Source organism: Euprymna scolopes, chromosome 40, assembly GCF_053919585.1.
Source record: "Euprymna scolopes isolate OS-2025 chromosome 40, ASM5391958v1, whole genome shotgun sequence".
NCBI lineage: Eukaryota > Metazoa > Mollusca > Cephalopoda > Sepiida > Sepiolidae > Euprymna > Euprymna scolopes.
The window spans coordinates 47,546,621-47,558,903 of NC_136521.1; the positions used below are offsets into that span (position 1 = coordinate 47,546,621).

Below are 12,283 nucleotides of genomic sequence, written 5' to 3' on the forward strand. Positions count from 1 at the left end.
CACGCGCGCTTACATGACTTTTAAGGAATTTTACACTTATAAAAGATCGTCAGGTACCAGTATAAATGACTTTCTTGTTCGTTATGAGTTTTTGTACCAAAGATTAAAAAAATTCTACATTATTCTACCGGAAGGAGTGCAAGCTTTTCTTGTTTTGAACGCGGTTAACATATCGGAAGAGAACGAAAAATTAGCGCGGACAACGTGTTCTGTTTTGACGTATCAAAACATGAAGGAATCGATAAAGAAAGTATTTGCTGACATTTATCGTGATGAAAATGTACCGGCAGTGAAATCAGAGCCCGAAATCGTCAACTATAATTATTCTAAACCGGGTAACAACAAAAGGCGTTTTCGTCGAGGACAATCTAATCCATGTGACCGAAGTGGAAACGTGTTGTTGTGTTACAAATGTCAGTCTCCGAACCATCTAATTAGAGAGTGTCCTAGAAATACGCCCAGGTTTACGGAAGCGACAGAACAAATACACATTACGTTGTTCATTCAAGAAAATATTTATTTGGACAGTACAAATGAAAAAATCTCAAATCTTGTAAAGGAAACATTTGGAATGGCAGTCTTGGATTCTGCTTGTACTCGCACACTGGCTGGCGAAGTGTGGCTTGATGTTTATTTAGATACTTTAAATGAAAGTGACCTGCAACTAGTGAAGTATACGAACTCAGACCGGAGTTTTTGTTTTGGTGATGGAGTGGCTGTCACAGCAATTAAAGTTGCTAAATTTCCGGTTACACTCGGAGGTATAAGAGTTTATATCGAAGCAGATATTGTGAAAAACGACTTGCCTCTTCTATTAAGTCACAAATCAATGAAGACAGCAGGAATAGTGCTAGATTTCCGGAAAGATATGTGCTGGATTTTTGATAAATGTATTGAACTAAAGACCACAACTTCAGGGCACTATTGTCTCCCCTTAACAAATAAGTTGTTGGATCATAGTGGTACTAAGAACATTGTATTACATGTTCAGAATTTTGGTCAGTGTTCTTTCACAGAAAAAAAAAAAAAAGCAGAAAAACTTCATCGACAGTTTGCTCATGCCTCGAAGGAAAAACTTGTTTCCTTGGTTAAAAAAAGTGGCAAATTCAATGACAAGGAATTTATAAAGGCGATTGAGGAGGTTTGTGAAAACTGTCAAATTTGCCTTAGATTTAAAAAAGCTCCATTGCGACCGGTTGTGGGATTGCAATAGATTTAATCACACAGTTTGCATGGATTTGAAAGAGTTCATCCACAATGAGGTGTGGATACTACATCTCATTGATGCCGCTACCAGGTATTCAGCGGCAACATTGATCAAAACAAAGAAGAAGGAGGAGATCATCAAAAACATCTTTATGATGTGGATTACCTATTTCGGATCTCCTGTTCGTTTTCTGAGTGATAATGGGGGTGAATTCAACAACGAACACTATAGACAGATGAATGAAAAACTCAACATAGAGACCTGTACTACTGCCGCAGAAAGTCCATTCAGCAACGGTACTGTAGAACGTCATAATTTGATAGTTGCTGAGGCAATGAAAAAAACAATTGACGATGAGAAGTGTGAACCTGAAATTGCCTTGGCATGGGCTATTTGTGCAAAAAATGCCCTCCTCAATTACTCTGGACACAGTCCAAATGAGCTTGTATTCGGTTTCAATGTAAATACACCCTCAATTCTGACAGACCAGTTACCTGCTATGGAGTCCTCTACTACAAGTGACATGGTGAGGAAAAATTTAAATGCTCTCCATAGTGCAAGGAGAAACTTTTTGGAAGCTGAGTCCAGTGAGAGAATTAGGAGAGCTCTCAGGTCTAATGTCAGAACTTATGCTGATGAAGATTATGCTACCGGAGACCAAATCTATTATCGGAGGCAGGGTTTTAAAGGATGGCGTGGTCCAGCAAAAGTGTTAGGCAGAGAAGGCCAGTTTGTCTTAATCAGACATGGCGGAGCATTTTATAGGATGCATCCGTGCCAATTGATGAAAGTGAATAAAAACAACGAAAAAAGAACAAAAAAAGCTGAAATGCTGGGAAACACTACAGAAGGGAAGAATGAATACCTTTCAGTTGAGGAGGAGGAGTTGCAGAATCAAGTGGTAGAAAGTGAAGATATAGACAGAGAAGAAGTTGTTGATAGTTCTACCAGTTTAAGAGATAAGACTGAAAAACCTGGCCGAAATAAGACCATAACTTATAAAATAAATGGAAGTGGGGAGTGGAAGAAAGGAAAGGTTATGTCAGTACAGCCTAAATCAACTGGCAAATATAGTCATTGGATCAATATAGAACCTGAGGATGAAAACGAGGATCAAGTTTGTATCAACTGGAATCATATTGATCATTGGAGAGAAGTGCCCCAATATACTGAACAGGAAAATGTAGTCCTGCTCACCGCTGAACAAGAGCAGTCGAAAGCTGTAATGGATGCCAAGCATAAAGAAATAAAAAACATGAACACCTATGAAGTATTTGAATGTGTGCCATACACAGGTCAAAAAACAATATCCACAAGATGGGTGATTACTGAAAAATTCAAGGATAATCAGAAAACAATGAAAGCTCGCCTTGTAGCACGAGGCTATGAAGAAAATAGTAATCTGAAAACGGACTCCCCAACATGTAGCCGTGAAGCTATGCGAATGGTCATGCTAACCGCATCAATAAAGAATTGGATGCTGCAGACCATAGATTTTACCTCAGCCTTTTTGCAAGGTGGTATTTTAGAGAGAGATGTGTACCTGAGGCCACCATCTGATGTTTGTCCTAAATCTCAAGTGTGGAAATTAAAAAGATGCATCTATGGATTGAATGATGCTCCACGGGCATGGTACAAGAGAGTTACTCAGGCTTTGATTGAATTAAAAGGAGTAGCAATTGCTTATGATAATGCATTGTTTTTGTGGCATGATATTAAAGGAAATTTGACTGGAATTCTTGCTATGCACGTGGATGATTTTGTTTTCTGTGGAAACACAGAGTTTGAAAGGGATGTGATTGCAACATTGAAAGAAAAATTTAAGGTGGGATCTCATGAAAGTGGAACATTCAAATATGTTGGACTGAATGTTAATCAACAGGAAAATGGGATCACTGTAGAACAAGATCTATATGTATCTTCCATATCTCCAATAGAAATAAGCAAAGGGAGGATACTGAGGAAAAATGATGAACTGAATGAAGAAGAAAAGCATGAGTTGAAGAGACTTGCAGGTCAGATGATGTGGGTTTCAACTCAAACACGCCCTGATATAGCTTTTGATGTGTGTAAAATGAGCAACACTGGAAAGCATCCCAAAGTAAAAGCCTTATTTGAGGCGAATAAAGCCTTATCAAAATTGAAATCCAAGAAGGGTTCTATAACATTTCCAAAATTGGGAAAGCCCTCAGATTTACACATTTTGTGTTATACTGATGCCTCTTATGCCAGTCTAGAAGATGGATCTTCACAGGGTGGTTTTGTTGTCTTTATTGGAGGAAGTACTGACAAAATGGCCCCCATGTGTTGGGCGTCAAAGAAATTGGACAGAGTGACAAAAAGCCCATTGGCCTCAGAGACTCTTGCTCTGAATGAGGGAGCTAATGCTGGTGTTTTGACTGCGGTTATGATACAAGAGGTATTTCAGTTATCTAAATTGCCAGACGTTCTCTGCAAGACAGATAATGCATCACTTGTGGAGACATTGAATTCCAACAATCTGGTAAGCGATCGACGATTGAGAATAGATGTAGCAAGGCTGAAGGAAATGAAGAGTAAAGGAGAGATACAGATAGAATGGATCAAGGGTTGTGATCAGGTCTCTGATTGTTTGACCAAGGCAGGAGTTTCGTCTGAGCTTCTAAGGGACTTGTTAAATCAGAAATAAATTGGTTTAGTCAGTTCGTTCGTACAGTTTAGACAGACTACAAGTGTCTCAACATGGTAGACCAAAACCTACCTTTCTATTGGTTTTTGGTGTGCTGAAAACGAATATTGCTTTTAGATTTTTCCAAAATAAGTATTTTTTCTTATATCAAGCAAAAATATCCGCGCTTGCACGTACAGCAATGGCCACCACTTATAAAATAAAGAATTACATTGCTTAATACCTGGAAAAATACTTATTCGCGGAAATTTAAATGTGATATTCGTTTTCTGCACACTCGAAAACCTATTGAAAATAAGTTTTTTAAGGTAGTTTTTGTGTTGGTAAACCAAGGCACAATTACTAAATAACCACCACCCCTAAAAAAATAACAACCCCCACGAAAAAAAAGTAGCTATAAAGTGGGTGTTGATTTTACGTTAAAATTATATAGAAAAGTGATCCCCCACTATAATTTTTTCGTATCTTGGAAACTACTCGTTTCCTGGAATTTTAAACGTTATTTTCATTTTCAGCACCCTCGAAAATCTATACTAGAGGTAATTTTACATGGTTTTTGGAGGGTGTAAAAGTGCTGCACCTTTACCAATCATAGTTATTTGTTTTCTTAGTTTTGTATATAAATTACAAAATATCTGATATTTCCTCAAAACCTCTGGCCTTGATGGAGGGGAGACTAAAACTTGCTTCTATCGTTTCAAATGATCTGAAATAACAGCAAGGGGAGACGTGATTCCAAATATTTCTCATATGTTATATCTACCCTCTTTGGTTTTCATACATAAAGTAAATTTCACAGTGTATAAGGATTATATTCATAATTGTACCCTTGGCTAACTAAAATTTCAATAGAAGATGCGCATATAAAAACGACAAACAACCACAGAATTCGCACATAAGCCTGAAGAATCCTAGAGTGGATGAAACGCGGAATATTCAGTGTAGCTTAATCGCCATATACATTTTATAACTTACTAACTAGCTCTACCTACGTATTGAGCACTTTTGAAGTAAATACTTAAAGTTTACGCATAAATCTATACTTTCGTATATCAATTTTATGTGAGTAAATTAAGTAGTTATATATATATATATATATATATATATATATATATATGTATATATATATATATATAATTCAAACACAGTAGTGTTTTAATATAAGGTTAAATGGCAGTTTTAGTCATTTAGACATGATTTAAAGCTTCACCGTTCACTCATTTATCGACCAAATTTCAAACAATTATTACAGTTTATACATCACCTTCTCAGCTATATTGTGAAAAAATATTTCAATTTTCGTTCAGTAAAACAAAGGTTGTGATGAATTTACTGGTGTTCAAAATCGTAAAAAACACGTAAAAGGTAAGCGACGCCTTTTATGATTGGTTTCTATAGCAAACACGTCGCTTCAACGACTAGTAATGCTACTAATTCACTGCTATCCCGAAAAGAGAAGTAACAAGTGAAACAGAAAGAATGAAAGGGAGATAATTGGGGGATTTTATTAATGCAGACGAGTGCCATATATTGTTATTACATATATGCATGTTACGTTTATAGGGGAAAAATAAGACTGAAATTAAATAAAAAATAAGTGAATTTATTGGAAACCTCGAAAAATCATGGATTACAATAGAAAAATGCGAGCATTAAAAGTAATATATTTGCAAAATCTTAATTTCCTTATACATCCCTATATATATATATATATATATATATATATATATATATATATATATATATATATATATAAAATGAACTCATTTTTCCCCTATGATTTTGACCGACCTTAATAGGATTAAAAATCAAGACATTTCATGCAAATTAATATGCACAAACTGTAGCACAATATCTGAGGTGTGTTATAGGCATATTACCTCTCCACTTCCTCGATGATCGTAGATTTCTATATTTTTTCTGCTGAGAGTTTACTGCCAGAATCGGTTAAAATCAATAGAAGTAGTAAAATATTTTCTCTCTAATAAATCCCCCCTTCCCCTTCCACCACTTACACTGTTACCAGGATCTTTCACAAGTGACAGTTACGAAGGAACCCCGGTTTAGGTTTTCTTTACTTCGTAGTTGCTTAAAAAAATTGGAATGGAATTTTAACGTTTCTTTTCGTTCTATGCTTTCTACTGGGTGTAATGCACCATGGACTTAACCGAATCGAAGGGTTATTTATGCCATTTTTTTTCGCTTTCGCTGTGTTATTTTTTGTTTTTGTTTTTCCGAACACATTCATCAGTTTTTTTTCCCTTATTTTTGCTTTTTGTTATCTTTGTTACATGTATATATATATATATATGTATATATATATATATGTGTGTGTGTGTGTGTGTTGTTGAGCACTTTCAGTTGAATTAAGTTAGTCAATTTAGCTCTTATGCACAGATCATTATATAATGATTAGATCACTCTGACTGACGTAAAAACGTTTAAAAATGTTTAAATTTCAACGTTATTTCTTGCGGTTAACGGTAGCCGAATGGATACGGTCTTCGCTAATGAAACTAGAGATGGCTTCTGTCGCCGGGTTCAAACCTATCGACTGATATTAATCGTGATACCCTGCACTGAAGATTCCCGAAAGGATGAAACACTAGTGTCTGTAGGTTTTTAATTATTATTATAGTAAATAATTATTTTCATTTAAATTATTTTGTTCTCACTGTTTAAAATATTTTCATTTAAATTTGTTCTTACTATATAAAAAAAAAGATATGCAAATTCAGTTTTCAGTTTTTTGCACGCGTTCCTTTTTCTTTAAACGACTGAGTTCTGTCTCTCTTGCTTTAGTAGCTGTGAATTTTGTTCAATTATATATATATATATATATATAAAATTATAAAACTCAAATTACATTGTAATGAGTGATGTAACCCACTTTCCGGTTTACGACATCCGGTTGTGCATGCGCGCTTAAACAAATAAACACAAATCGCTTTTTTTGCAGATTTTGACCTGCGCACTGAAATATTAACGTTATTATTTCGAAATTATTATTTAACATGAGAAGAGTAGGGGTATTTGTCAACTATTCTTTATTACAACTATACTGTCGCTATTTTCTTACAACTAAACAATTTTAACCCGTTGACAAACATAAGAACAATTGTAGTAAAGCCAAGACTACTACTACTACTACTACTACTACTACTACTACTACTACTAATACTACTACTACTACTCTCTATCCGTCCCCTTTCCTTCCTTCCTTCTTTTTTATTTTTTGTTTTTATTTCTAGATACAAAATAGTTGTGCGAGAACGGTGAATTTGTCAACACATTTACTAATCTGTTTCAATATTAGTTTTATTTTATTTTATTTATTTAGGTTTTATATTTTGCTTCAGGTTTTATTAATTATTTTTGTTTAGATTTTAATATGGGTTTTACTTCTTATATTACTCATCGGTAGGTTCATATGCGTTTTTGCTGCTAAATGACTTTCGTCGGCGTTCGATTCGTTTCATCGTTTGTTAGGATTCGTTAAGTTATTGCATGGAATTTATGTTGTCGCGTGTTTTTATTACTTGATGGGTCCTGGGTTTGCTAATTAGCCAATAAGATTCTTTTTTATTCGTTCACTCATTTATTGCAGCTAATTGGCGCGTTTATCAATATCTGTACTTCACCCTTTTCTTGGTTCTTTTTTTCTTTGTGTTGGAAGCGGACCATGTTTGTGTTCGGATGTATTAGCTTATATATTTTTGTATAATATTCTGTTTAATCATTAATTCTAATTATTGTTATTAAATAATATTAAAATATTTATTTGTTTCTTTTATTAGATTTTTTCTGCTGTTATTCTAAGGTAACATTTACTTTGTGTATGCATACATTTGATATTTCACCTTTGCAGTTTAATACATTTTGAGTTTTTTTTAAATTTATGATAGCTAGTTTCCCATTCATCCATAGTCCATACGGCTCCTACATATACTAGCTTTCGTGCCATTTGTCACTCAAATATCGAAAAGCGCATACTTTTTTTAGCTTCCTTTTTTGTTTGTACTGTTTTTATTCAGCGTTTTTTTTTGTTTTTGAATTGACTTGTGTGGTCGTAATATTTGCTTTTAAACTCTGGGGAGGTAATTCCTACGTAATATTTCTTGTTATTCGAGTATTCTTTGGCAAATATTTATGCGATGATTTTCATTAGGCATTTACTTTGCATTGGGCTGATTGCGCAGGATCTTAAGAAACAAATTTTCTGATCATTGTTAGTGTTTTTATTTCTATTAGGGTTTAGCTCATTACTATTGTTAAAAGAAAAGGTTCCCCTTTTCTTGTAAGTAAGAAAAACATTAGAAAAGTGAAAATGAGATTAGGATAGACCGAGATTCGAACCTTGTAAGCAAGGTTCAGAAATAGATTCAGAAAGGAATTTCGCATTCTTCAGTTTCACATAAAATAGTTTAGATATGTTGTTGTAAAAGGAATTTTAATTGTTCAATTATTTTTATGAAAACTGAATTAAAATAAGGTCAGTTAGGGAAGAATGAACAATAGCAATTTAAAACATATTGAAAAATAAGTTAGGCCGAAAAATAGGTTAGTAAGAAGTCTTTGTCTGCAGAAATGGTTTGGAAGCATATTCGAACCATGCATGTTTAGGCCACGTTGGTCGATCACGTTGACAGACACACGTATGACGTCATGGCAGAAATAAATTCTCAATATAGGAGCTAGAGTCGAAGATCAGACAGAGAGGCACGATGATCGAAGTCAGTACAGTCAGCCGGACAGAGCTAACATGAGGAGGGTCCTCCTTTAGAAGCGAAGGGTTAGAACATTAAACATGTGGAAACGATTTTGAATTCCTGGATGTCATCATCATTTCGACCGGTCAAATGGAATAAAAGAACATCTCATATTTTTTGTAACTCCCGTCTTCGTGTCATCATTCTACCAAATTAAAGGTAATGTGAAACCGTTATTAATGAACTTTGTATAACCCTTTCCAAGTAATGTGTCCCCCTCTCTATCATAAGTAATGTGTCCCCCTCTCTTCTGTGTTATAAGAACTGATCACCCTCTCCTTGCTATATGTGCTATGTCTCTCTCCTCTCTCTTCTCCCCCTCAAGGTAATGTGAAACCGTTATTAATGAACTTTGTATAACCATCTTAAGTAATGTGCCCCCCTCTCTATCATAAGTAATGACGATCCCCTCTTCTGTGTTATAAGAACTCATCACTCCCTCTCTCCTCTCTCTTCTTCCCCTCATCAAATTGTATTACATGCTCCCTATGCGACATATTATATTTTCGTCTTTTGTGTTATTTTTGTTGTTATTACTTTTACTAATGTTATTATTATTTTTCTTTAAAATTTCATGTGCTTTAATTGCCATCTGTTAATTTTAAACTATAGGACAATTTTACGTTATTTTTATTACCTGTCCTGTCGTAAAATATGCTTAAATATATTTTAATTAATGCAAATTTCGTATTTATTATTACACAGTCAATTCTATATTATATTGTACCTAGTGTTCAATAAATTACAAAAGTAAATTATAAAAAGATGGGGCATAAGATCAAATAAGAGAAGGAGACAAAAATCAGTCATGACAAAACAATTGCAAACTGAGGTAACCTTAGCTAGTTTTTATTATCACTCAACAAACACAACACTAGCGCATACTACACCAGATATACCAGATACATACATTCTATAATCACTAAAAGAAGAGCACTTACTTAAAACCCGTATTTGACAATATACAACATGGAGATGAAGATGATATGATTACTCACTATGTAAAACATGAATGTTAAAAACCTTTAAACACAAATGCGAAATGTTTTGCCTACGGGATCAAAACAATCATTGAAATTTTTAAAAAGCATGAAAAAAATAGGCGTCGCTAACGTGTAAAGGAAAGATAGATAGATAGATAGAAAGCAAGAGAGAACGAGAGAGGAAGAGAAAGAGAGAGAGAGAGAGAGAGAGAGAGAAGTGGGGCGAGCGAGCTAGTCACTCACCCTCTCACTCTTTTTTTTCTTTTCGCATATGCCTCATAGCGAGAGCTTAAAAAATTCTTATTATCCCTCCAAACAATGCATATTGCAACTTAGACGTTAGGAGCTACTATTTAGGATAATATCTACTATGTAGGGAGTTAAGCAGTAAGTTTGTTCACATTACATTACTGCATATTAATACATTCAGGGAAGCAAGGATAGTTAAATTCCTAAGTCTAGCAGTCCTAGAAACTACGGCATTAACCCTAGATTGGTTTAACCGGCTTCCTCCGAAGGAAGAAATTCCATGAGAGTATGAAATTCACAAGCGGTCCCGAGTCGCATGTATATTCGCCGTCAGGGGAGATGACGACGTTAAGTTTTTGCAGCTCTAGCAGGGAGGTGTCGACGTCCTTCTACATGCAGCGTTTGGAATTCCGAAATTGGTCACCCATCTGGCACTGACGAGACTCAACGTTGCTTAACTTCAGTGATCTAACGAGAACCAGTGTGTCAGCGTGATTATGCCGTATAGCAGTCCTAGTTACTTTGACGCTCTATTACTAAACAGTGACAGATACGGTCAGTTGCCAGTAGAAACGTGTCCGAATGCTTTCTACAAAATACACCACTTTCGAAAACTTCCAAAGGAGACTGACATTTCTGACAAACCACACTAATTAGGGATAGGTGATGAAAAACTTTAATTTTGGAATAAAAAAAACCCTAATAATTGTGGAGGAAGGAGGATAAACAAAACTGAGGTCTCAATGAAGTCATTCAGAATCTAACCAAGTTAGGAACTAAAATAAATGTTAGTATTGTTTTGTTTTACTTACCGCATCATGGCCACATCGACGTGACCATTTCCATAGAGGCCAAGCAGAAGCGCCAGTCCACACTCGTAGAATTTTTCGGCTTCTCGCTGGCCTTTCTCGTCAAAAACAAGAGCGATGTCGTTCAGTACAGACGCTATTCTTGGATGATTAGAACCAACTTCATTTCGAGTAAGTTTCAAGTCCTCCATAAAGTAGCCGAGAGATTCGTCCAGCCGACCTTGCTGGAAACACAACTGACCCAACTGGAAACAAACAACAAAAAAATATATAACCAAATGTTTTGGACAAAAAGAGTTCGATTGTTCAATGTTTTATTCTTGGTAAACTTGGAAGATTCAATTTTGTCAATACAGGGTGACCCAACTCTAATTAGGCCCTGTTTCTTAGTGTTTTGTCCGAATTAAATGAAAGTTTGGTCATAACTAGTTTATTATATTCAAAACATCACATCAAAACACAAGGGTCTTTGGCCTTTTTTCTCCGTTCTACAGCATTCTAGATGGCCTCCATTTAGCTTTTTTTTTGGGGGGGGAGTCGTCGTCGTTATCGGAACTCGGACATTTTGCTCATTAGGATAAAGCCAGCCCCAGCTACAAAATATTTTAGGTGATCCACGAGACGCAACTTCGTGTCACACACACTTCAGATGTCACCATTCGCTGCAGCAAACATGTGCTTGACACGCAGGCTCAGGAAGTCATCTTTCAGCAGGTTGCCGGCGCACCATTATATGGAGTGCTGCCTTGTTGCCTATCCGCTAGGCGAGTTTATTCGGGGGGGGGGGGTGCAGTGCATCTCCTGCAATGAATTATACTCGGCCCCAGATACCAACTTGGTAATTTCTACGATTCAGCGCGGTACATGCAGCGTCTAGCCTTCCCCCCACCATATATATATATATATATATATATATATATATATATATATATATATATATATATATATATATATATATATATATATATATTCACAAAATCAAGACAATAAAAAATGAGAATATCATATTGTGTATTTTCATATTCGTTACAATTGTTTCGTGACTATTCGAACAATTTCAAACATTATGTCATTCAAAAATATTCCAAAAGAGCCTCTCTTCAGACGGTGAAATACACCATTTATACTTATATGAACATATTTCTCATCCCTATTTAAGAGTGCAAGCAGTTTAACATACCTCCACTCCGTTCTTCTATGTTTTTTGTTAATTATTTTCAGTTAGCCATGGAATTTATAAATCGCCCCATTTTTGTATTTCTACTTTGTAAATTATATTTCAACCAATTACCTATCTTAATATAACATTAATCTCTGCGTGGATTTTGAAAAATTGAAGTATCATCTGATTTTTATGAAAGTTAAACGGTATGTATAAAACACTGTGTGGTCGAAAAGTTCTTAAGTGCAGGTATCAAAGAAATGAGAATACCCCATGCATTCAGCGGCATTATGCATTCACCAATTATCACCAACATCAGGGAGGTGACTGTGTCTAAGTGGTTAACGAAACGGACTGATAACTTAGCTGTGTCAAGGTAAAATCCAGTTTGTTTCACAGAAACACTTTCATCTAGGAATGCTGGCAATTATCACGT

General features: G+C 35.3%; 1 protein-coding gene across 3 annotated transcripts in view; it reads right to left on the reverse strand.

The window, feature by feature from the left end:
• LOC145265545 (uncharacterized) overlaps positions 1–12,283 on the reverse strand; it is a 188,850-nt gene that overhangs the window by 17,719 nt on the left and 158,848 nt on the right. For all 3 annotated transcript variants that reach the window (XM_080121509.1, XM_080121508.1, XM_080121510.1), the window contains one exon: positions 10,689–10,930. In XM_080121509.1, coding sequence (XP_079977635.1) covers positions 10,689–10,930 — 242 coding nt within the window. The remainder of the gene's footprint in view (positions 1–10,688; positions 10,931–12,283) is intronic.